Raw genomic sequence first — 24,747 nt, 5'->3', positions numbered from 1 at the left:
ACGTGCATGCATGAGTGCATGCACACATGCACACATGCACACACAAGTGCATATAAAACCTAAATTAGCAATGTAGAATATACTACTGTCAATTTCCTAGTTTTGATATTGTGCTATATGTAAGATGTTACCATGGAGGGAAATTGGGTAAAGTATGCCTGAAACCTCTCATTTTTTTTGCAACTTCCTATGAGAATATGATTATTTCAAGACACAAAGTAAAAAAAAAAAAAAAAAAAAAAAAACCTTAAGCAGAGTTATGAAATGTGAAATGGCACGAGCAGCATAAGAGTTGGCCCCTACTCTATCCCTTAAACCACCCAACCAGCAACACACACTTCAGGGCACCCAGCGATGCCAGTGGACTCCAGGACTTAATGACAGGAAGCTCACCTGAGACCACACCCGCAGAAAGCCCAGCAGAGTGTATAATCAGGGACCCATTAGGCTGGTGGCAGGTCTGTCCTTGATGGGGAACTGCACTTCCATAAGCCGAGCCCTTGGGTTTTGTTTTCTTCCCTCTGATTTCATTTCAGATCCCAACACTGGCTAGATAATACCAAGCAAGTTTATCCTCTCCTGGATACCCACCCAATTCCAGTCCAGCCCAGCCCAGCCCAGCCCAGGAGATCATCAGACCTTAAGGCACAAGAATGTTTCTGGATCTGAGATTTGTTAAGACCTTGTACATGCTAAGCCCCACCTGTTTATCTAAGTCTTTTCTATCCATGAATAGGCCCAAAACAGTTCCAGGACACATCTATCTGACTGTCGCTGCCCTTAACATACAAGGCAGATGCTGCAAACATCCTGGAGGCTCTTCTTCAGTCCCAGCAGGACCGGCCCTCAGCCTTCCACCCACGTGTGTCCCTGGGCCCTGGGCTCGGCACTGTAACGACATACTGGGTTCACACACTGTAACTACCATCTTTCCTTGGGTGGAAGCCATATATATCGACAGGACACACAGAAATGCGTGTAACTTAGAAGCTAAGGAAAAAGTATTCTAAATGAAGAGATTGCACACTTTACCATAAAGCCCTGCTTCTTTCCTCAGCTCCTTTGCTGCTCTACACTGACGGGTTTGGAGGAAACGTTTCTCTCTATCCTCGAAGCCTGAGAACACCAACTCTCATTAACCTTCAATTATATTAATTCGGAAGATCCAAATTTAAATTATCTAATTTATATGTATTAAAAATTACCAGAAGCAAGTGTCCAGAGGACAATCTCCCCCTCGCTCTGATCAGTTCTGATATTATACAAGGAGAGCTGCTTAAAAAATGCAATCCACTGTCTTTTATTTTGGCAGGTGATTCTGAGGTAATATGGTAATTGAAAAAGCAATTTTTCAAAGCAGTGGTTCTCCGCCAGGGGTGAGTTTGTCCCCCAGGGGATATTTGGCAATGTCTGGAGACATTTTTGATTGTTACATTTGGAGGTGGGGGTAGGAATGCTACTGGTATGTAGTGGGTAGAGGCCAAAGATGCCTCTTACAACGCACAGGACAGCACCCACCAAAAAAAAAAAAAAAAAAAAAATGTACATATAACCCTTATTATTTATTCAGCAAACAATTACTCAGAACCTAATATAATCTTAAGATATTATGCTAGGCCTAAGGCTGGAGAGTCCAGCTTGCAGTATCAAGTAGAGGAATGACAGTGGTATACAAGAAAATATAATATAATATAGGCATGCTAAGTGCCTGAGTAAAAAAACAAATCAGTAGAGGGAAGAATATGAGTTTGTGAGGGTGGAATTGGGAGACAAGAGGAACTGATATCACTTTCTCCAAGACAACAGCAAACTGCATTTTCACTCCCAAATATAAAATTTGCTCTCAAATATAAAATTGAAATAACCGCTAGGAAAGATCACCAAAGCCCTAAGCAATCTTTCTGTTTTTATATACACATTCTCAGAAAAAAAGCAACCTACTACTTTCTTTGTGACTTTGTTCCTTATTAAGATTATTTTTCTAACAATATTTTTTCAGTACCAATGAGATGTTTTATTTCCTTCTCCTGCCTTTAGTTTATTCTCTATATTTCTTTTTTTTAAATATTGATAAATGTATAGTATAATTCTGTAACTGTTAATTGGTTAAGCAATACATATTTAGTCTCTATCTATCTTTTCTCAGATAGCAACTTAAAATTATTTTCAATTTTGAGGCTGCACTTCCCTAAATGTCTGTTAGTTGGGCGCTCTTATTTAATACTGAGTGTCAAAAATGCAACAGAAACAATTGCTCCATAACCCCCCGCTCCTATTTTCTAAGCTAAAGAAAACCCTAAGACAGCATAAAGATGCTTATGAAGTAAAATGAGAATAAGAGAAAATGGCTTCCCCCCTACCCCAGATCAAAGGGGGTTTATCAGCACAAATGCACTAGATTAGATTGCAAGGCTGAAATTGCCTACTGATCATTTCCATGGCAGAAACCATAGACAGTTATGTACCTTCCAGGTCAGCAATGGGGGATATAAAACTGTCTAAAACACTATCATTGACAAATGGGAGCTTATAACTCCACTGAAACTGAAACCAGTTATGAAAGAGAACTACCAGATGCCCTAGGCCTGCACGCAAAGTATTCTAGACAGTCTTACAAATCAAATAGTTAGCATACATCTTTGAGGCTCTACTTCATGAATGCCTCTGCACAATGGTGGGGGTGAGGGGGGTCAATTTTTTATTTGTTTCTTTGTTTATTTCTTTGGCTTTTGTTTGTTTGTTTGTTTGTTTGTTTGTGTGTTCGAATCTTAACTCTGACTGTTAATACAACCTCTCTGAGTCTAGATTTTCCCGTCTATGAAATGAAGAAAACCATACCTATCTCTCAAGATCATTATTTATTATAGCAGTCTGGGTCTGGTCATGAAAACAGGACTATATCAATTATTTTAACAGAGATTTAGTATAGGGAATTAGTTAAGCAGTCACTAGAGAAATGAAAAAGCAAAAAAGAGACAATGAGGAAGCAGCTGCCACCCCAAGGGTTGAGAGAGCAGAAGGCAGAGATTGGATCTATTAGAACCTACAACCCTGAAAAAAGATCCCTGTGGGGAAGGGGTGACAGCTTCTGAGGTACTACTGTCACCACAGGAGCTTAGAGACCCACAGAGCTGAGCCTTAGCTAATATGGGGAAGGGGCAACAGAGAGCTGAATACTGGAACCAGTCGCCACTGCCAGGGTGATAAGCTATCACCGGGTAACACTCTCAAGGATCAGTGAGTATGCAAGAAGGAGAAAGTTCCTTTCCCACTCAGCCTCAGTCTCCCTCTGGCATCTCTCTGGCAGATGACAAAGGAGAGATATGATTGCAGAGAGCCCCAGATTTATAAAGCAAAGTTCAAAAGGCTGGATTTGAAGCTGAGAGATGATTGCTTAATACATGGCCCATGCATCCATTCATTATATACATTTATGGAGTGTTTACTGTGTGCCCAACAATCATTCTCTCTGTTAGACACTGGGGAGTCTGAAAAATTAAATAGAACTCTTATAAAGTGCACAGCTCAGTGACTAGTGCAACAAAGACCCAGCTCTACTCCCTCAGGGCCAGTGGGAAACATAAAAGAAAAGGGAACAAAACGAAACAAAACAAAACACCAACTCCTGCTTGTCAGGAGTTCTGTATTTGGATTAAGTGAAGTCAAAGCACAAAGTACAAAGTTATACATGTTTGTACACTTTAAAAAGTGTTTCAGACATGACCGTTTTAAGAATTCAGAGAAGCAAATGAATATTTTGGAGACTATCAGGGAAGCCTTCACAACAAAGACAAGACAATGGCCCAGAGGGGTGAGACTAGAAATGGGAGGAGGCATGTGAGCAAATCAGAGATGGTGGGAACTTGCCTCATGCTTACGTCGCAGCCTCACCTGAAGGAATGGGAGAATGGTTGGTAACATGGAGGATGGAAGATGGGCCAGATGAACATTTCTTGACTCTATTTCAAGGTGTAGAAGAGCTCTTGGAGCTTTTTAAATGAGTAGAAATTATGTGTAAAAAATATTAGCTTTGTAGTCTTTATCATAGCTAACACAATACCTCACATATTGTGGAAAATTTGGGGAAAAAAGTATTACATTGAATAGGATGAGATGGGATGGGATGGAATTTTGAAGGCAGGTCTTAACTTTGAAAATGTGCATTTATTTCCCTCTATTTTATTTTATTTTATTTTATTTTAATTTATTTATCTTAATTAGTTTCAAGTATACAGTACATTGGTTAGACATCTATATAATTCATAAAACGATCCCCCGATTGCTCCCTCCCTCCCCTGGCCCTTCACCTAGCCAATGTATTAATGAACTGCATTCCCTATGCCATGCTCCCCATCCCTGTGACCATTCATCAGCTCCTAATTTGTACTTCTTTAACCCTTCACCCTTTCTCCCAGCCTCCCAATCCCCCTATGCCTCTGTCCATCACCAAATTGTCCACGACATTTGTGAGTCTGTTTTTGATTAGTTTGTTCTTTTTATTCCTTCGATTCCACATATAAGTGAAATCATACAGTATTTATCTTTCTCTGTCTGACTTAAATAGCTTCTAGGTCCATCAAAGCAATATCTTTTTTCATCTCCTTCCTTTCAGTATGTGTCTTTTAATCCGAGGTTAGTTTCTTGTAGGCAGCATATGTAGGGATATTGTTTTCTTATCCTTTCAACCACTCTATCTTTTGATTGGAGCACTTAATTCTTTTCCATTTAAGGTACTTATTAATAGGATTGTAGTTGTTACCATTCTTTATTCCTGTTTTTGATACATGTTTTTTTTCTTCTTAAAGAAGTCCTTCAACATTTCCTGTAATACTGGCTTAGTGGTGATAAATTCCTTTAGCTTATTTGTATCTGGGAAGCTCTTTATCTGTCCTTCGATTTCAAATGACAGCTTTGCTGGATAAAGCATTCTTGGTTGTAGATTCTGGGTCTTCACCTGTCAAATATTTTGTGCCAAGTCCTTCCGTCCTGCATAGTTTCTTTTTGAGAAATCAGCTGTCAGTCATATGTGTGTTTCCTTATAGGTAACTGTGTTTCTCCTGCTGCTTTTAATATTCTTTCTTTGTATTTAACTTTTGGCATTTTAATTATGATGTGTCTTGGTGTGGGCCTTTTGGGATCCCTGGTTTTTGTGATTCTCTGAGCTTCCTGGGTTTTATGTCTATTTCCTTTACCAGGTTAGGGAAGTTTTCCATCATTATTCCTTCAAACAGCGGTTCAACATCTTGATTTTTCTTCAGGTATGCCAATCAGACAGAGATTTGGACCCTTAATAGTGTCCCATATGCTCCTTAAATTATTTTTATAGTCTTGGCATCTTTTTTCTTGCCATTCTGATTGAGTGTCCTTGGCTTTCCCATTCTCTAGATAGGTCATTTGATCCTCTTCTTTATTCACATTGTCTATTCCTTTGTTTATTCCACTTAATATACTTCTCACCTTGAATAATGTGTTCTCGTTTCAGACTGGTTCCCTTTTATAATTTCCATTTCCATTTTTATGTTTTTTATTTTTGTTGAAGTTCTGACTGAATTCATCTACAATTCCCCAAAGTTCATAGAGCTTCTTTATATCCAGTGTTTTGAACTCTGCATCAGTTAGATTACTTGACTCCATTATATCTGGTTCTCTGTTCTGTTCTCTCACATGGTTTCTGCTTCTTTGTATTCCCATTCAGCCTTTTCATGTATGTTTCTATGTACTAAGCAAAGTTCCTAAGTCTACAAGTCTTATTAGTGTGGATTTGTGAAATAGGTGTCCAGTTACACAGTCCAGAGAGGGGTTCAGCTGCAGGCCAAATTTAGCCCAAGCCTGTGCCTCTCTGGGGCCGCCTCTTAAGATTCAGCAAGCAATCCACAGATGCTGTGCTGATAGTTGCCTCAAAAGACCACACCAGAAACCAAGGGCAGCTGCCTCCAGTGTGAGTCTTAGCAAGGAGCACCTGACCCACTGAGGTTATACCTGGTTGTGGCTTGGGTGGGGCTGTGAGTTGGGGAAGGCAGAGTTTCAGGGAATTCTCTGGGCAGAGCGACTTCTGTTATCAAGTTTAATGACATCTTGGCTATGGCGGCACTGTGTCCGCATGCTGGGAGGGGAAAGGGCTCAACAGGAAACAATGGATACTGCCAGCACTGCTGTACAGAGCAAGTCTTGCCTAGGCCCTCACTCCAGACAATGTCGCCCTGTAAATCCCTGGTGCCTCCTGCGCGCAGCCTAATCATCACTGGTGCTTATAACAGCAGGTCTGTCACTGCAAAATTCCTCTCACAGACTCGGTCCCTTTAAGAGGCATCTGCCGCTGCCACTGTCGCAGCCTCCATCTCACTTAGCCGTTAGATACCCGGTAGCCTCATATCCTCACCCCTTCCTACCTTCTGCTGTTGCAAGGCAATTTCTTAGATTTCTCCCTAGTGGTATGGCTTGTTCCTCTAGATCTCAGGTGATTTTTCCTTGCTGCTGCTCCTTGTTTCCTTCACAACTTTGATTTGGTCACCAGAGGGATGAACAGAGCTTCTAACATCTATGTCATTTTTTTTCCCACCTCCCTCTGTTTTAATTACAATAATAAATACTTTGTAAAGTGTTCTGTGTGATCAATGAGCTATTTTTAGTCTAAATTCAGGAAATAAAAAGATTTGAACAATGAAAAAAATTTAACAAATAAAGAGGTAACCCACCCATCAAGACAGTGTGTTCATTTCACAGACTGAGACCTCAACTTCAGAGTGAGCACGATGTTGACCAACGTTGACTTTGCAGAAACTGGGAGGGGCTGTTTAAAGATCATGGACCTATGTAAGAAGAGTATTGGGAGATATGTTTTTGAGTCAATTTTAGTGATTCATATAGAAAAAGTAATATAATTGGTGTGAATTTAGAATATGAGTTTGTAGAATATACAATGTACCCACACCTAATCTCTTGTTTTCTCCTTGGCAGATCCATTACAAGATTTTGGCTTTTCTGTTGAACAGTGTTCCAAACAGTTAAAATCAAATCTCAATGTTAGATTTGGAATCATTCTGAGTAAGTAAAAGTTATTGACATAAAATAAAACATTGCATATCCTCTGCCTGGTTCACACACACACCATTTGTACTGACTATATTGGCTGGCTAAGCTACCGTTCCCCATCACACTCTGGAATTAACTATATTTACATCTTCATTTCCAGTTCTCTCTCCAGGTTATGTCTAGATAGAGTAGAACTCTCATTTTATGCTGTGCTTTTGCACTGAAAAGACTCTAGGTGCTTGTTTAAATGATAGGAGCACCTGGAATCAGCATGTCCAGCAAAGAAAAAAAAAATATTTTAAGCCTAAATATTGACCTCTGTTCAGAAGAGAGCTTCTGCCTAGTTATCACAGCAATGAACAAGTCTACTACTAGCAGCAGGCTCGTCTTTGTGTTATTTTATTTCTTAAATAGCTCATGTAAGTTCTTAAAACTTGACACAGGCGAAGATGTAATATCTTCTCCCTCTACCCCAATCGATGAGCAAGAATACTTTCTGATTATTTTTATATGGTCATGCCATTATATTTAGTCATTATATTGCTAGAGCTAGTAGAGTATCTCCTTTCTAAAATAGTTTTATCACAACCAGAGCAGAAGGATTTAATAAACTTAGCATTTGGATTTATTCCATAAAAATGGAAGAAACATTCTCAGAGTCCAAGAACTCTCAAGCATCTTCATATTTTCAAACTCTTGCATAATATCTGAACTGTATAGCAACTTAGTACATTAAATGATTTGAAGAAAGAAAGAAAGAAAGAAAGAAAGAAAGAAAGAAAGAAAGAAAGAAAGAAAGAGCCAAATAGAAGGAGTAAGCAGAACATAAAAGGAAGGAATAGAAAAAAAGTTCCAGAACGAATTGGAAGCCAGCACTGAAGAGCACCCTGAAGCTTCCTGTGTAACTATGCTACAATTTCTGCCTAGCAACAGTGAGGAATATGCAAGCTTGACCACAGGCCAGTGCTCTCAGGGGAGGTATGTGATACTATGTAGCTGAGAAGTTGTAGAGGCCTGACCTGCAGCAATCACATTAACCAGCCATGGCATCAGGGAAGGGGAGCACAGAGATAAACTACCTTGCTCCAGATAAATAAAGTTTGTGAAAGGGCCACATCTCATATCCCCTGCAGCACTGTCTAAATGCTGTTTTACCAAGAAAAGAAGAAAACTGTTCCTCATATAGCACAGACTTTTAGAGGTGAAAGGCCTTTGGGCTCATAATTTTGAATGCTTTGGCATACAGCAAAAGATACTAAAGCTGATCCTTTCTTTCCCTTTAGGAGAGGACATCAAACAGTTGTATCTTGACATAACTCTCTTCACTAAAGAAGAATCCATTTTAAGTTACTCCTATCCGATCTGTGAAGAAGATCTACCCAAGTTTTCTTTCTGTGGAAGAAGGAAAGGGGGTAAGCTGCCTCTCTTGCTCACTGGCTCTACTCCTCACCTGGAGACAAACTTAACCTCACTTGTCAGCTTATAAGTGCTGTGTCATATGCTGTTATCTAAAAATAGCCATAAGGCCCACCCACAGGCCCACCTTACAAGGCGGGTGTGAAAATCAAGTGAAATATGCCTGTGAGGCAGTTTATAAACAGAATGGCACTAGTGTTCGTAGTGGCAACTTATAATAAAGGCTAGCAACAGAAGGAACCAGTAGTTTCCCAAGATCCATTGAGGTTCAAAGTATTTCCACGTTTCTCCTCAGCAATCTTTTACTAGCATGGTCTCCTCACTATAGCAATGGACTCTGAAAAAGACAAAGTTTTCTAAATGTCAGCATTTTACTGTGGTCTTTCCCATTCGAGTCATTGACTGATGGGGCATTAGGTGGCTAGACTCAATGCACAGAAGCATAAACCCATTGTATTGTACCTTCTCTTTCTTCAATTCACTAATCTCCCACCTCTTCCTGTGCATACCTGAGACGAGCATAGGAACCCCACTCCTGCCTGTCCCCACCTCGCTTCTCCTCTGGTCCTCACCCAGCATCTTCACCAAGGTCCTGAGATGCCTCTGTTTATTTACCTAAAACTTTGGTCTGGTCTGTAATGCTCCCTCCGCAAAAGTTGTTCTCTTTCTCATTGCCAGGGCCTCCTTTCTATTCCCATTGGCCAAGGGGAGCATACCCCTAACCCCACACCCTAGAAATACCCACTCCTCTACTTCCTCATTCAAAGAAGCCAGAAGGAAATCACCCAATTATGCTTTCTAAACAAAAAATCTAGAGGAAATTAGGATCCCCTTCCCATAGTAAGGGATGCAGACAAAGGAAGTTTGTCTGTACAAGAAAATAAAATAGGGAATTTAAAGGAATAAAGACCAAATGAAGTCAGTGGACTTGGCTGTATTGTGCAGATTACCAACCTCAGCTCAGCCCTCCCTCCTCACCCTCCTCTCTGCTCCCTGAAGAGTGTGATACATACATTTATTATAGCACTTCCCATGTTGGCTTATAATTGTTTATTTCCCCTCATTATCCCCAATAGACTATCAGCTTTTTGAGGATAGATAGTATCATCTTCATCTTTTTATTCCCAGGATTTTAAATGTACCTGATACATAGGGAGTGCTAAATACAGCAATTATACAGAATGAAAAGGCTAACATTTTGAAACATTTATACTAGGCACTGTTCTAAAAGTTTTATATCCAGCAAGTCATTTACTTACTACTCCAAGCTTAAGAGCTAGTATTACTAATACTCTAACTTTATAGATGCAGAAACTGAGGCACAGAGAGTTTTAGAAACTTGTACCAAGTCGCAGAGCTTGTAGGAGACTCATGGTTCAAAGGCCGGCTCCAGGGCCCATAATCTTAACTTCTAAAGAATGCAGAAACAAAAGAATCAACAACGAAATGGATAAATGTGCCTTTTGGCCAGGAGTTTATTTAAAATCATTTAAAATTCTTTCTGGCAAGTGATCTGACTTTGTTTTAGTCTAGGACAGTTTTGTCTTCCTAGCTCATCTAGCATAGCATGATTAGTCAGTTTTCCTCTCTGAACTTACTGAAAATATTTCTGATTAATCAGGTGCATTCATGTATTTTCTTAGCATGTGAACTCTTCATTAGTTGGTCCTTATTTAATCTTTCCTACCTGCCCTCAGCCATTCTTGTCCCAAACTCCTTATCCCACAATCAGCCATTCTTTGTTTCCTTCCTTCCTTCCTTCCTTCCTTCCTTCCTTCCTTCCTTCCTTCCTTCCTTCCTTCCTTCCTTCCTCCCTTCCTCCCCTCCTCCCTTCCTTCAACATTGACTAAGTCCCAACTCTGTGCCTAACACTTCAGGAAGCCTGAAGATGAACCAACTATGATTTCTGCCTTTAAGGACATTTAAGATGGACTAGAAGAGATTAGAGATCCACGAAACAATCCTTCCAAGCTGCTGTATGTAGTGTGTGCATTAAAGAGGTACAAACAAAATGCCAAGGAAACTTGAGAGGCACAGTTTATCCCTAACAGGTTCAAAGCGTTTGAACACAGAAAGTCTGGGAAATTTAATACAGAATTAGTTTCCTGTTTGCCTTAAGGTTATTTGAAAGCCTGTTATAGACTTCTTAGCATATGCGTATAGGTGTGTGTATTTGGGCATAGCATAATAACACTGGTGGTCTGCAAGCATTCTTGATTTTATAGAATGTTCTAGAGAAACTCAAAGCATCTTGAGCTTATAATTAAACAATAAACTCTTGAGAAAGACTGACAACTTCATAGGCTGCCACCTCTAGCCAGCATCTATAGTCCTATCTGCTGTCTTTTGCTTATCTTTCCAAGTTTTCCCCCAAATAAATATTTTTAAATGCAAATATGGAAACAGGTGTACTTGAAAGTACTACCAACTTAGTAAGAAAGAAACAATACTGGGCTGCCTTTCTTTATTCTCTAGATCAAGTTTCCCTGTCTCCCTCCAGGATGATGGAAATGGTTTCCTAAATGGTTTTCCTATCTCCCAACTGCTGCTAGGGTAGTCCTGTCAAATACAGATCTGATGTCACTGCACTTCCCAAGAGACTTCAAGGATCCCATTTCTGCAGAACGAAATCTAAGTTCTTTAGTGACCAAAGTTTATCCAGATTTGACTTTAACCTATTTCTCCAGCCACATTTTGGCCCACGTGCACCTTTAGCAACAGCTGCATCAAATTATTTGCCACTTTCTAACCACGTTCTGTGTTTTAACACACATGATGTTGTCCTGATGGTTCCCTTAACCTCTAATGCTTGTTTCCCATTTGTCTTCCATCTAAACCTCACTCAATTATCACTTCCTCTCAGAAAACTTCCAACCCTCAGCCCATGAATTGGTTTCTCTAGATGCACCTGGAGCATCACCTTCTCACTTATCTGAGGCAGAATTATTTTTTGTATTCTATAGTTAGATTGTGTGTGTGTGTGTTTCTTGAAGGCAGACACTTCAAAATTTGAACTCCTCAAAAGCAGGAATATCTCTTGCTCCTCTGTTTCTATATACTCTGCAGACAAAGGGAGCCTGGCACAGAGTAAAGATATAATAAATACTTGCTTTATTGAATGTGCATGTGATGGATTGAATGCAAGTATAACACCTCCAAAGTGACTATTTAATGATGTTTATGCATGCCACAAAGACACAAGCAGATTAAATTCTAGCAAATAGTAAGTTATCTTGTCCTCCAAATTTAAGAAAACCTATTTTTTCCTCTATGAGTGGTTTTAACAGAATTAATAAAATAGAAGAGATATTGTTCTCCCCAAACTAAGGTGTCCAATTCAGTTTAGAAGCTCAGAAGGCTGGTATTTACCTTATCTGAATACTGGGTAGTGCTTCGGCCATTCATTTGCCTTGTCACCCTGGGGTTAGTAGCTGCCTGAGCAGGCTGAGAAGCCAGAACTCAAGAAGTTGTCAGGAAATCTCACATAGTATAACATGATCAGAAAAGTGATATACAAATACTGCATGAACAAATAATCATATAAACTAATAAGCCAGAAAAACTAAAATCTTAAATTCAGAGGCTTCTTGGGTTATTAAAATTTTTTAACCCACCTGCCAACCTACTGCAGGAATGATTCTATTGAAAAGAAGTGATTAATTCTAAGACCGGAATCAACAGGAAAGCACAACACTGAGGAGAACTGAAGTCAATCCAAACCCAAGCACAAGCTGCTTCTGACATATTGGGCAGGAAGCAAAGTTCCTCTGGGGTTTGCAGGTCCTTCTTAGCAGAGCAGTGAGAAAACTTGGTGTCCACTGCAGGCGGCCTATTAAGGTGTCAGCCGTAGGTGAATTGTTTGATATATTCTCTGCAACCTGCATCCCACTTGCTATTCTCCAAGCCAGATAAAATTACAAAATGGTTTAGGCCTAGTGAGACTGTGTGAATAAAATGTTCTCTTCTCTTCTGCATCTTTCTCAGGTAGCTCTAAGGCAAGAGTACATTGGATTTGAAGCCCAAGTGATTGATGATCTTTGGACATTATCATTTACAGCGTGATTAATAATTTGGGGGAAACAGTTTACATGTCCAGTTGTAGGAGATTGACTAAGTAGATCATTGTTCTACCAAACAAAGGTACAATATGCTGGGCTTTTAAACAATGTTGTAGGAGATTATTAAGTTACATGAAATAAACTCATAAAGGTATTGTCAAGTGACAAACAAGCTTGTTATAAAAGAGTACTGACTATTGGATCCTGTTCTTATTAAAATGTGTCTAAGTATATACACCAAACAAACTCTGAAATAGTATACATTTAGGCACTTAGTAGTGGTTATCTCTAAATGATGGAAGAATAGATCTTTATTGTCATCTTTTTTGGAAATCATTTTTGCTTTTAATTTATATGGTTACAATTTAATATTTGTTGATCATCATAGGAAACACTAGAGAAGATGAATTCTCTTTCTCTTTAGAGTAAATGAGAGTTTTCAAAAAGAGTCATAACCTACTTAACATTTAATGATGTTTGGAATTAAACAGAAAATTCTGAATCAAACAGTTGTATAGACTGTCCACCATCCATTATACGTCTTCTCCCTGGGATATCCCCGGCCACTGTACCCATTGGTTCATTGAGAAGGTCCCATAACAGCCCTCTGTTCTACTTCCTACTCCGTTAATGCTCATCTAATTTCTGTCTTTCCTAAGCTGGTCATACAGATTAATTTGCTTTACTTGATTGTCATGCTTTCAAATTGGTTCCATCAGCTCAACATCAATTTTTAAGACTACGTTGGAATTAATTGAATGTTCTTAGTGACCACACTTAATTATTAGGCCTCAGGAGGGAAGTTGCAGTAAACTTCCTTAATATTCAAGTTAAGAAGAGTAATGCTGGTAGAACTTCTGTGTAGTTAGTTAGTTTTGGCCTGGTCCATAATCACCAACTGTGCCCTTTCACCAGGGGATCTCAATCTTGGTGACACATTAGTTAGCCACATGTGGCTAATCAGCCACAGAAACATAGTTGGTCTAAATTAAAATGTACTGTAAGTGTAAAACACAGACTCAATTTGAAAGACTTAATATGAAAAAAAAAACAAAATATCTCAAATTGTTAAATTGGTGTATGTCGAAATGATAGTATTTGGAAATAATGAGTTAAATAAAATATATCATCAATACATATTAATTATTTATCAACAATAAAACATTATTAACATATTGTTAAAATTAATTTCAATTTCTTAAATGTGCCTACTAAAAAACAAAATTATACATGCGACTTTCATGTTTCTTTTAGGCAGTGATGCATTATAACCTCCTTTAAAAAAAAATTTTTTTTATGGTGACATTGGTTAATGAAATCCAATAAGTTTCAGCTGTACACTTTAACAGTAAGGCATATATATATTTATGCTGTGTGTTTACCTCCCATAGTTACTCATAAATTTTTTAAGATCCCAACACTGACTACTTCGGACTGATTAAATCAGAGTCTCTGGGGATAGGACCAAAGCCACCTGATTTAAACATTTAGCCAAGGTTGAGGACTAGTACCTTAGCCCAGGTAGGCATTGCATGATGAGAACCAATGTTATCATATCACTTAATATGTACCAGGGACCTTTCCAGGTACATGATGTATAACAACTAATTTACTGTTGCATCAACCTTATGACATATAGAAACTATTGTTATTAATCTAACATTAACAAATGAAGAAATTGAGACTCAGAAAAGTTACTTACACAAAGTCACAAAGCCAGTGGTCAATGGAGCCAGGTTTCTCTCCAAAAAGTCGGGCTCCAGAGACTTGCTCTTAACCTATCTGCTACATACCTTCTTTGAACATAAAGAAAACTCTGCTTGAGAAGAATAACTCATTTTTATCCCTCTACTAGTGCTGAAAAAGAGGATTTAAAAGGCATGAGCAAATTATAGGAATCAAGTGATCATCTTTGGGTATAACCAGCCATTATATAAGGCAGTGTTCCTCCAAGTGTGATCCCCAGACCAGCAACATCAGCATCAACAAAGAACTTATTAGGATACAAATTTTTGATTTCTACCCAGACTTCATAAATAGAAACTCTGGGGTTGGGGCTTAGCACTCTGTATTCTATTGAGCCCTCCAGGTCACTGGTCAGCAAACGTTTCCTGTAAGAGGCAAGACAATAAATATTTTAAGCTTTGCAGACCATATTGTCTCTGTTACAACTACTCAACTCTGTTGTAGCGTAAAAGGACTGTATACAATATGGAAATGAGTGGGCAAAGTTGTGTGCGAACAAAACTTTACTGATGAATACTATTATCTGAAATTAAATTTCATGTAATTTTTCATGTCTTGAAATATAATTCTTCTTTTGAGGTTTTTCCCTACCATTTAATATGTAAAAACTGTTCTTAGCCCACAACTGCTCAAAAACAGGCATGCTTAAATGTGAGAATGAGTGCTGTAAAGTAAGAATCAGGGCTCTCGATCAGCATTACTGAGCACAGATACCCCCAGGCTTTTACTATGGTGAACACTGACATGAAGTTCAGAAAAAATTCAGATCCAGGTTATTTAGGAAAATGTAATAACTCCACTTTAACTATGCTTTGCCAGTGCCAACGAATTAGCTTTGAGATAAGGAACAGGGACTTGACACAAAGGCCGATAAAAGAGGCAATGCCAAGGAAGAAAGAGCACCTAATGAAAAAGCCAGAGAGCAGGATTCACGGTCTCCTCCCCTTCCTGCAGCTGCTGTTTACAGCCTGGCGACAGAGGCCTTTCTGGCCAAAGGATCGTGTAATCTCTGGTTCTCAGTTCTTTCATCTATAAAATGAAAGTAACCATAATTCTTTACTGAGTAACAGTGGAAAACTAAAAAAGAAAAGAGGTATAACATGCTTGACGTGTTAGAAAGCATGTAATAAACATAAAAATGTCTCTCTCTGCTTCCTCCCCTATCTGAGAGACCTTGAGGCAGGTAGTGGAGCAGGTTGAGTGACTTAACAGCTGCTTTATAAACTCGGGCTAGGGTCCCTCATAGAAACGAGCCAGCGGTGAGGATTCTGTCTCAAACCAACTCACCAGAAACCAGGGGGCAGCTGGCCCAACACTCTTCCAATCTGCTCGGGATCCCAGAATTTCCTGAATAGTGACCAAAGAAATCTTTTCTTCTTGTGTCTTTCTGTGCAGATTTGTTTTCTCACCTTGGTCTAAGGTTAGCCTTTAAAGTTCTCATTTTCTGCCCATGGCTTGACTTCTTCCCAGAATGAGTGACTGTAGCAATGTCCGCCCCTTCAGGGAATCTTGACATCTATCCATGGAGGTGTGGTCTAACCCCATGTTCCCAACAAGGTTATCTCACAATCCTCTGACATAGGACTTTTCCCCAAATTTGGGTTTGTCAGACTAAACAACACTTCACATGAGACACCCACAGCCTCGTCTAGCTTGGAAATGAGTTGAGTTTACCCTAGTCCCTTTCACTCTCTTCTGACTTATCAAGAGTTTAATACACCTTGATGTCCATTCTCAACAATGACAATAACAAAAAATGGGGTTTGTTTTCTTCTACAAGTTTCCTAGAATATCCCTTCTCAGGAAGATGAAAGTGAAATAATAAATAAAATAGAGCAAAAAAAAAAAAATGATTGTAGGACTTCCTGTTAAAAAGGAAACTTAAAAGTTAATCTGGGAATTAGGAACAGGCCCCTCCAGAATGCACTCCACCCACATAAAAAAATGTACAGTGGAGGAATTACTCACAGGAGCAGGGTGGTCCATGTTTTGGCTGTCTAGAATATATTGTGTAGGACTACATAGAAAGGATGTTCTCAGGCGAAGATCTGGGCAAAGACCCAGATTAAGGCCATAGAGTAAATAGAATAAAGACAAGATTTTCACTCTTGATGGCAAAAGACACATCGACTGTTAAACTTGGTTCTGCCCAAGCCACTATGAATTCTAGCCAGTATAAGTCAACCTAGGCAAAAGACATTGGTTTTGCAGCACTAAGTAATAATTGGCTTTCAAAAATGGTTTGTTTATTATTTCATAGATTGACTCAATTGTACCCACCCTCTTTCCAAAACCAACCAAAATTAAAATAAAAGCTTGAGGAAGTTAAATAATTGTGTGTGTGTGTGTGTGTGTGTGCATGTATGTGTACACAGGGCATATAGTATGATCATAAACTAGAATACCTGTAGGTCAAGGGCTCTTCTTTGAGACCTTGACAGCTGTGATTGATATAGATAAAACATAATGAAACCTGATATTATACCATTGTCAGAACACCAGAGAGGTCCAGGCCACAGCAGGCCCCACAAGAACTGCCAATGCATGGTGCTCTTGTACCTGTACATGTACACTAATCACTATCCAGTAGGAGCAAAATCTATCATGAAATACATACAACAGATATTGATATAGTTTGCTTCATACAATGTGTAAGCTACAGAAAATAATTAGTTGTGGACTTAAATTTAAATGCATCTGGAAAGCTTGTAATTAAAATAAACATTACAGTGACACCTTTTGCAAGCTGAAGAATCTTTTAGTCAAGAAAAGTATTGCTCCTTGATTTATCTTTTGTGTAAATTTGAACTTTCCTGTTTTGTGTTTGTCCAAAGCAGAGAATATATCATAATTAGATAAATTTCAATATACAACTGAGTAGATCCCCTAAGAACTGTAAAGTCTGACATAACTTTGCCCACAAGGTAGATATTATCCCTGACAGAAGCTAAGGGATTCTGCTTTAATATTCACTGATTTTACATATACAAATAAGACAAAGATAAAAGCATTGTGGGTGCACTTGTTGGTTTCCTGTCCTCCCTCCCTTTCATTAACTAGAGTGGTTTTTGTCTGTCCTGGTTCATACTGAACACATGTGCCTGGCCATCCTGGAAGCACCATTAATTGCAGAGCTTTCTCAATCTCACTGTCTGTAACTATTCAAAATTCAGTCTTAACAGTTCTATCTACATCAGCAATTCAGATTTCACCAGTTAGATTTCTATTGCCCTCACTAACTCTGTTTCCCCATGTCCTCTCTTGCACAAGGCTATAAAATGAAGGAAAATTGGAAATTGCCTAAATTTAGAAAAATTCCCATAAATGCTCTCTGCAAAATGCCTTATAACTCACACTGCTCTAGTAAAAGGTAGTAAAAGCCGTCTTCTGGACAAGTGCTTCCTTGAAGAAACTCCACCATTAATCTATGCCAGCGACATGAAAACCTCTATAAAGCACACCCACAGCCATGCGCCCCTACTGTGGGCCTCAATTTTCAACTGTTTCACATTCACTGTACACAAGTTAACAGATACTAGCCCTAGGAATACAGTCATTGATTTCTCATACAAGAGAAGGGGAATAAGTAGCTGTACCTGAGGATTCGATTTTAAAATATATCTTCACCAGGGTATCACCTCTGTCTTACCTGTTTGCTCATCTTTGATTTCTGTGCCATTTTAGGCCACCTGCTTCTACAGTCTCATTTACTTCAGACTTTCTGCTTAGCTGGACCCTGCACTTTTTCCTTAGTCTCTCTCAATCGCAGCTTCTGGTCCTAGCCTTCATCAACCATTGCTAATAGCCCAGATGACAAAGTGTCTTGGTTTCACTTCCCATGGATGAATCAATAGCAGAATCTTGACTTTGGGCGGGGGGTGATGGTTGTCTGCCACCTGGGAAATTGCGGTTTCTCCTGCCATCATCATCTGTGCTGTCGTTTTGTAGTTGCAGGCAGCATGCCACTAAAATCAATATTATTATTCTTAAAGAACATTCTATTGCTTGTCTCATCACACTGCAGTGCTGCATTGGAAAGCAGGGGCCTTGGACCATTTTAGTGGTTTTCAAACTCGACATGCATCACAATTACCTGGAGAACTTGTTCAGCCACAGACTGTTAGACTAATCCCCAGTCTGCAATTTGGTAGATCTGGAGAGGAGCCTGATAATTTGCATTCCTATCAAGTCCCCAGGTAAGGTTAATGATGCTGGTCGAGAAATCACACTCTGAGAACCACCGTCCTAGCAGATAGTAAGCACAGAGTTCGAAGCTAGACCTACAGAGCTGGACCTTTACTGCCACTTATTGTTATGGGACTTCAGGCAAGTTACTCAATCTCTATGAGCTTCAGTTTCTTCATCTGTATGATAAGGAAAATATGAGTGACTTCACGAGACCGTTGTAAGGATAAAATGGGATAATGTATGTGAAGGCCTTAGAACAAAGTTCGGCACACAGTAAGCACTCAATAAGTGATAAATGGTTGCTACTTCATGCAGCCGATTAGGGATTTCTTAAACAAAGGCTCTGAGCCCCTGAAGTCATCAATCTCAGAGTGGAAGTCTGCATTTTAACAAGGACCTGAGAGGCAGTAGAGCCTTTGATGCTTAGAAGTTAAAGGCCTTTTTCCTCACTGGTAGCAGAATCTTGACTTTGGTCCAAGCTGCCTATTCTCTGGTGGCTGACAAATTGGGGTCTCCACAGACTGCTGGCACCTCTGGGAAGAGAGCCCCATTTGCATTTCTCATGGAATTGGAAATTTGAAGTACAGTCTCCTCAGCCTTTAGCCTTTCTTCCCTTCATGTTTTATTCTTTGTCTGCGTACTTCAAACTATTTCAAGCAGCTGTGGATTCCTGCTTGTGATTACTGGGCAGCTGCTGCTGCTATGTATTAATAAAAAATAAACAAAAACAGTAGCTTAGTACTGCATTAGCAGAAAACTCCCCTCTTGCATTGCGAAAAATAGAACTAGAAACGATCGTCACCCTGGAGAGGGCACCAGGAATGACCGAGCCAGATAGAACCTTTTAATAAATACATACATACATACATACATACATACATACATACATACATACATACATAAGGAACACATTGCCGGTTGAGGAATCCTATAGCTCCAGGAGATTCCTCCCCATCCTCAAACTCAAGTCCTTTTGTAAGGGCCAATAATATGTGAAACTGCCCTGTGACATCAGTCAGTTTTTATTTTATTTGAGCCAGCATATTGAGACTAATGATGACACAGGATCAGAAACATTTTTAATTTTCTAAGACGATACAAGCTCTTTTACAAATTCTTGGCCTTTATGGAATTTCACAAATTCAGCTCAATGACTCACATATTTTCACGTAATAGTCATTTAAGATGCCCTAATTAAGGCCAACTCCCAGCTCCCCTATATCACCCCAAAACTCTGATCCCATGGATCATTGGCATTTGCATTTTAAAAACATCCTGAGAGCTCTGATATGTGTGGACCGCAGAGACACCCAATCTGAAAAGGGCCGCTCTCTGCAATGTCTGTTTTATTGTTTCCAATCACGTTGCTGTTTCCTGCAGCTGCCCCGAGTTTCTGGAGGTCAATTCAATTTCTTTTCTTCTCTTTCCTCCCATCACCATCTTCCTTATTTCCATTTCTGGGAATCCAATCAGCCCACAAATTCACAAGTTATATTTTGAAAGTTATATTAAGTGTTTATCCACACAAATCCAGGAATAGGTTGGTAGAGGGAAATAAACTGAAATTCTCTTTTCCTTCTTACTGTCAGGGGTTATGTATCTCTCAGAGGAAACCTGAGCAGTAAAGACAAAAAGGTCTTGAAGGAGGAATAAAGTTGGAAACAAACCATTTCACCTCAATTCCTCATCAATGACTTAAAAATTGGCGGTGTCCAGTATAGTAGCCACTAGTCACATGTGGCTGTCGAGCATCAGAAAGGTGGTCAGTCCAAAGTGAGACATTCTAAGTGTACAATACACTCTGGATTTTGAAGACTTTGTGAAAAAAAAAAAAACACTCGTGTAACAAAAGAACTTAAAATATTAACAATTTTTATACTGGTTACATATCGAAATTATAATATTTTAATATGTGGGTTAAAATACATGTTATTAAATTAATTTTACTTGTTTCATTTTTCTATTTTTCATATGTGGCTACTAGAAAAATTTTAATTACATAAGTAGCTCACCTTATATTTCTATTAGTCAGTGCTGACTTATAAATGCAGTGTCCAATACTGTAGCCACCAGTCACACGTGGCTATTTAAATAATTTACATTTAAATTAAATTTAAAATTAAATTAGTTACACTAGCCACATTTCAAGTTCTTAATAGTTTCATGTGGCTGATAGTCACCGTATTTGATGATGTAAATACAGAGCACCTTCATCTTTTCAGAATGTTCTGTTACATAGCACGGACCCAGTAGTTTCTATATTGCTATAAATGTTTTTTACCAGTCTGTCCTGAACTTGTTTGTATGAGTTTATATTAGAAATTTCTAGCCCAGCCATAGGCCCAAGTACCTTCTCTTTCGCTCAAATCCTAGATCATGCCTGTGTCATGATATAAAGGGCCCTTTGTTGTGAATACCAATTCAACAAGCCACCACTCTTGGCACCTTTTGAAGTCAATCACCTGGAGCCTCCTCTCTTCATCCAAGACCACTGTATTAGTTTCCTACTGCTGCTATAACAAATTACCACCAATTTAGAAACTTTCAACACAAATTTATTCTCTTTCAGTTCTAGATATCAGAAGTCTAAACTCAAAGTGTGAGTAGGCCTATGTTCTTTCTGGAAGCTTCAGGAAAGAATGTGTTTCCTTGACTTTTTCTTTTTTAGCATGTTATTTTATTTTATTATTAGTATCAAGCATACAGTACACTGGTTAGAAATTCATATAGTTTATGAAATGATCCCACTAATTATTCTATCTTCTCTCTGGCTCTACACATAGCCCTTGCCTTACTGCTGACTGCATTCCCTAGGCCATGTTCTCCCCCTCTGGCCATTATCGAATTGTCCTCTATATTTGTGAGTCTGTTTTCAATTAGTTTGTTCTTTTTGTTCCTTAGATTCCACATATAAGTGAAATCATATGGTATTTATCTTTCTCTATCTGACTTATTTCACCTAGCGTAATAACCTCTAAGTCCATCCATGTCATTCCAAATGGTAGGATTTAATTTTTTGTGGCTGAGTAATATTCCATTGCATATATAAACCATACTTCTCTATCTAATCATCCATTGATGGGTATTTAGGTTGCTTCTATATCTTGGCTGTTGTAAATAGTGTTGCCATGGACATAGGGATGAATAGATCTTTACGAATTATTTTTTGGTTTTCTTTGGATAAATACCCAGAATTGCAATTGTTGGGTCAAAAAGTAGATCCACTTTTAATGTTCTGAGGACTCTCCAGACTGTTTTCCATCATGGCTGTACCAATTTGCAATCTCACCAACAGTCAGGAGTTGCTCTGTTGAGGTGCCAGCCTCTGGATGTACTGGTTTCATGGCCCCTTGAGAGGGGCTCAACAGTAGGCCAAGGTCGCCATCTGCTTTTGATTGCTCGGGGCTACCTGGGGAGAGCTATAAAATGATCTGCAGATAGTTGCTGCCTATGCTGGATTTATAGGTAAGTGAAAGAGACAGCACTGAGGCCATGGTCTGGTTCCCCCATATTAGACCTGGGGCAGTTCAGCAGAAGGAACAGTGAGTGCTCCTCAAGCCCTGAGGCTGCCCGTCAGGTGCCTGTAAGACTTTGCCTCTGGGTGATAGGTGCATCGGGTGGTGCAGGGACCCAGGGAGTCACCTGGATATATTGAGCAGATTTCCCTCCTGCCTCTGCAGTGTCATTTTACATGTCAATGCTGTCTCTGCAGCTCCCTGCATAAGTCTCAGATCGCAGCAAGGCCAGTCGCTGCCCACCTCGGGCCTGCAAACACCAGAGCTCTGTTCAAGAATTATTGAAGCTCGTGGGCATAGGTTTATGGCCCATCACCGAAAGCTTCTCCTGGATGGACAGGCTTCGTGTAGGTCACACACACTGAGTATTGTTGTTTGCTGTTGAATTTGTGCCTCAAGGAAAGCACAGGATAGCACCAGTTGCCTGGGAGCAAGCTTGCCATAGGTAATTTGTGAATTAGGTAGGGTGGCATCTCAGTGAAGCATGGAGCTGTCAGGCCTATACAGCACCAGATTGCTGCCAGCTCTGGGACCATGGGATCCCACAAAAGTCACATATCACTCTGAGACCTACTGCTGTCTGGGATGAACCCACAAACTCCTGTGATCTGTCCAAACGATGTTGTATCTCATGCTGGCAGCAGTTGTCTGCCGGTCACTGTTTTCCCTGAAATTTGCTTACTGCACTAGCTGAGGTCTGTTGCCTATGCCGAATATGCAATCCTGGAAAGGGCAGGGCAGGGGCGGCTCCCTGTCAACAGGCTGTGAACACTTTGTGCTTTGGGTAAAGCAGGATCTCAGGGAGTCAAGGGGTATCAGGTGAATATAGCTTTAGTTTTGATTCAACTTCGGTGTTTGTGGGTTCCCGCTGTAGTCACAGCTCACAGAGAGACCAGCTGCAATCTGAGGAAGTCCCACAGATCCGTGCGATCCCCCCAAGCGATATTGCAGCTCATGTAGGTAGTAGCTGATTTCCCAAAAAATGCATGCATTACACTAGCCAAGGTCTGTTGCCTGAGAGGAATGCATGGCCCTGGAAAAGGGTAAGGTGGGGGCAGTTGCCTGTCAACAAGCTGGCATGGACAATTTATGGGTTAGATAGGGCGGGGTCTTAGGGAGACAATGGCTGTCAGGCCAATACAGCCTGTTTGTTGCCTGTGCAAATGTTCTGACCTGGAAATGGGGCCGGGTGGGGCAGCCACCCAGTGACAAGCCACCCTGGGCAACCTGTGAATTAGGTAGGGTGGGTTGATATCCTCACACCAGCACAGCTTCAGCATAGTCCGTTCAGGGTGGAGTCTGCACAGGCAAGCTGGTGCCTATCTGTAGATTGCCCCAAGGGGGTGAGGAAGGTAGCGGCAATTAAGGTACAAAGGTGGCTGTCTGTCCAACCCTCATTCCAGTGCCAGGTGTGAATCTTGCCAGAGGCTCTGTCCCATCGCAGGTGCTCCAAGTGAGTGTCCACTGGGGAGAGCCCTTGCGTGGGCCCTTTAAAGGGGCGCCTGGGATTTCAGTCTCCTTCCGTCTCACCAGGATGGCCAGAATCCCCTCTGATTTTTGCAGTCAGAGTTTTTGAGAACTTCTCTTCCCTGGACTGAGGAGCCCCTGAATGGGGTCAGGGCCCCTCTCTCCTTCAGGGGGGACTCTGTAGCCTTGTTCTCCCTCCCAGTGCTCCACTGCCACCCGCGGGTGCGGGCCCAGCCCATTCCTGACTTTGCTCCTCCTACCTGCTTCCATGTGGCTCCTTCTTTATATTATCAGATGTACTTGTTATGATCTGCTGGATTTCAGATGATTTTCCACATTGATTATTTTATAATTTGGTTGTAATTCTAATGTGAACCTGAGAGAAGGAGAACCCCGCCTTCAACTAGTCTATCATCTTGACCCATCTCTATTTCCTTGACTTTTTCAGTTTTGGAAGCTGCTGACATTCCTTGGCTTGTAGCCACATCACTCCACTCTGCTTCTATCCTCACATTGCTCTTTCTTCCTTCAGATCTCCCGCTATCCTCATAAACATTGGACTCACTCAGATGATCCAGAATAATCCTGTCTCAAAATCCTTCACCTCATCTAATCTGCAAAGTCCCTTTTGGCATGTAAGGTATCATACTCACAGGTTCTGGAAATTAGAGCATCGACATCTTTAGACCATGCTAGCCTGAATAATCCCTAACCGGACAACCAATACAACTTGTCTGACCCCTGTATACCATGTGAAGAGACCAAATAATTGTGCATAACCCAAGGAAAACTCAAACTGCATGTTTTTAATGAAAATTCTCCCAGAGAAATCAAATAATTCTGATAATGTCACAAATGACAGTCACTAATTTACTTGAGATGAGATATGAATTTTTCTACTAGGAGATCCTAGCATTGCTCAGAAAAGGTTTACCTTATTGGGCCATTACTATCACCCTTTCTAAGACCTCATAAAGCTCCTATCTGCCATGGCCCCTACTAGAGGAGAAAGTATTTGGCTAGAATTCAATGATACCTGGCAGAGAAAGAGGATAAGATGGCAACGAGTCTCTGATAGTTTATCACTGAGAGGAATCGGTGTGTTGTTAAGAAAGAAGAGCAGGGATAATGAGCACATCTCTGAATCACTGGAGAGGAGAGGTAGAAGTAGCAGGACATGAGTGAACAAGCCCTGGAAGGATTACCATTCAATAGTTTTATAAATGATCCATCACAAGCACACAGTAAATGTGTTAAATAACATTAAGTTTCTCTAGTAGTGAAAGGCCATAAAGAAGACCTCACCAGCTTGCCTGAATGGACAA

General features: G+C 40.1%; 1 protein-coding gene across 1 annotated transcript in view; it reads left to right on the top strand.

Annotated features, from left to right (window-relative positions):
- The window catches only part of LY86 (lymphocyte antigen 86), a 73,819-nt gene that overhangs the window by 31,400 nt on the left and 17,672 nt on the right, over positions 1–24,747 (top strand). The window contains exons 2-3 of the mRNA XM_016160999.2: positions 6,958–7,044; positions 8,316–8,444. Coding sequence (XP_016016485.1) covers positions 6,958–7,044; positions 8,316–8,444 — 216 coding nt within the window. The remainder of the gene's footprint in view (positions 1–6,957; positions 7,045–8,315; positions 8,445–24,747) is intronic.

This window comes from Rousettus aegyptiacus, unplaced genomic scaffold, assembly GCF_014176215.1.
Source record: "Rousettus aegyptiacus isolate mRouAeg1 unplaced genomic scaffold, mRouAeg1.p scaffold_m13_p_1, whole genome shotgun sequence".
NCBI classification, from domain to species: domain Eukaryota; kingdom Metazoa; phylum Chordata; class Mammalia; order Chiroptera; family Pteropodidae; genus Rousettus; species Rousettus aegyptiacus.
Note: the sequence above shows the minus strand (reverse complement) of the source record. Positions and strands in the feature narration are given on the sequence as shown.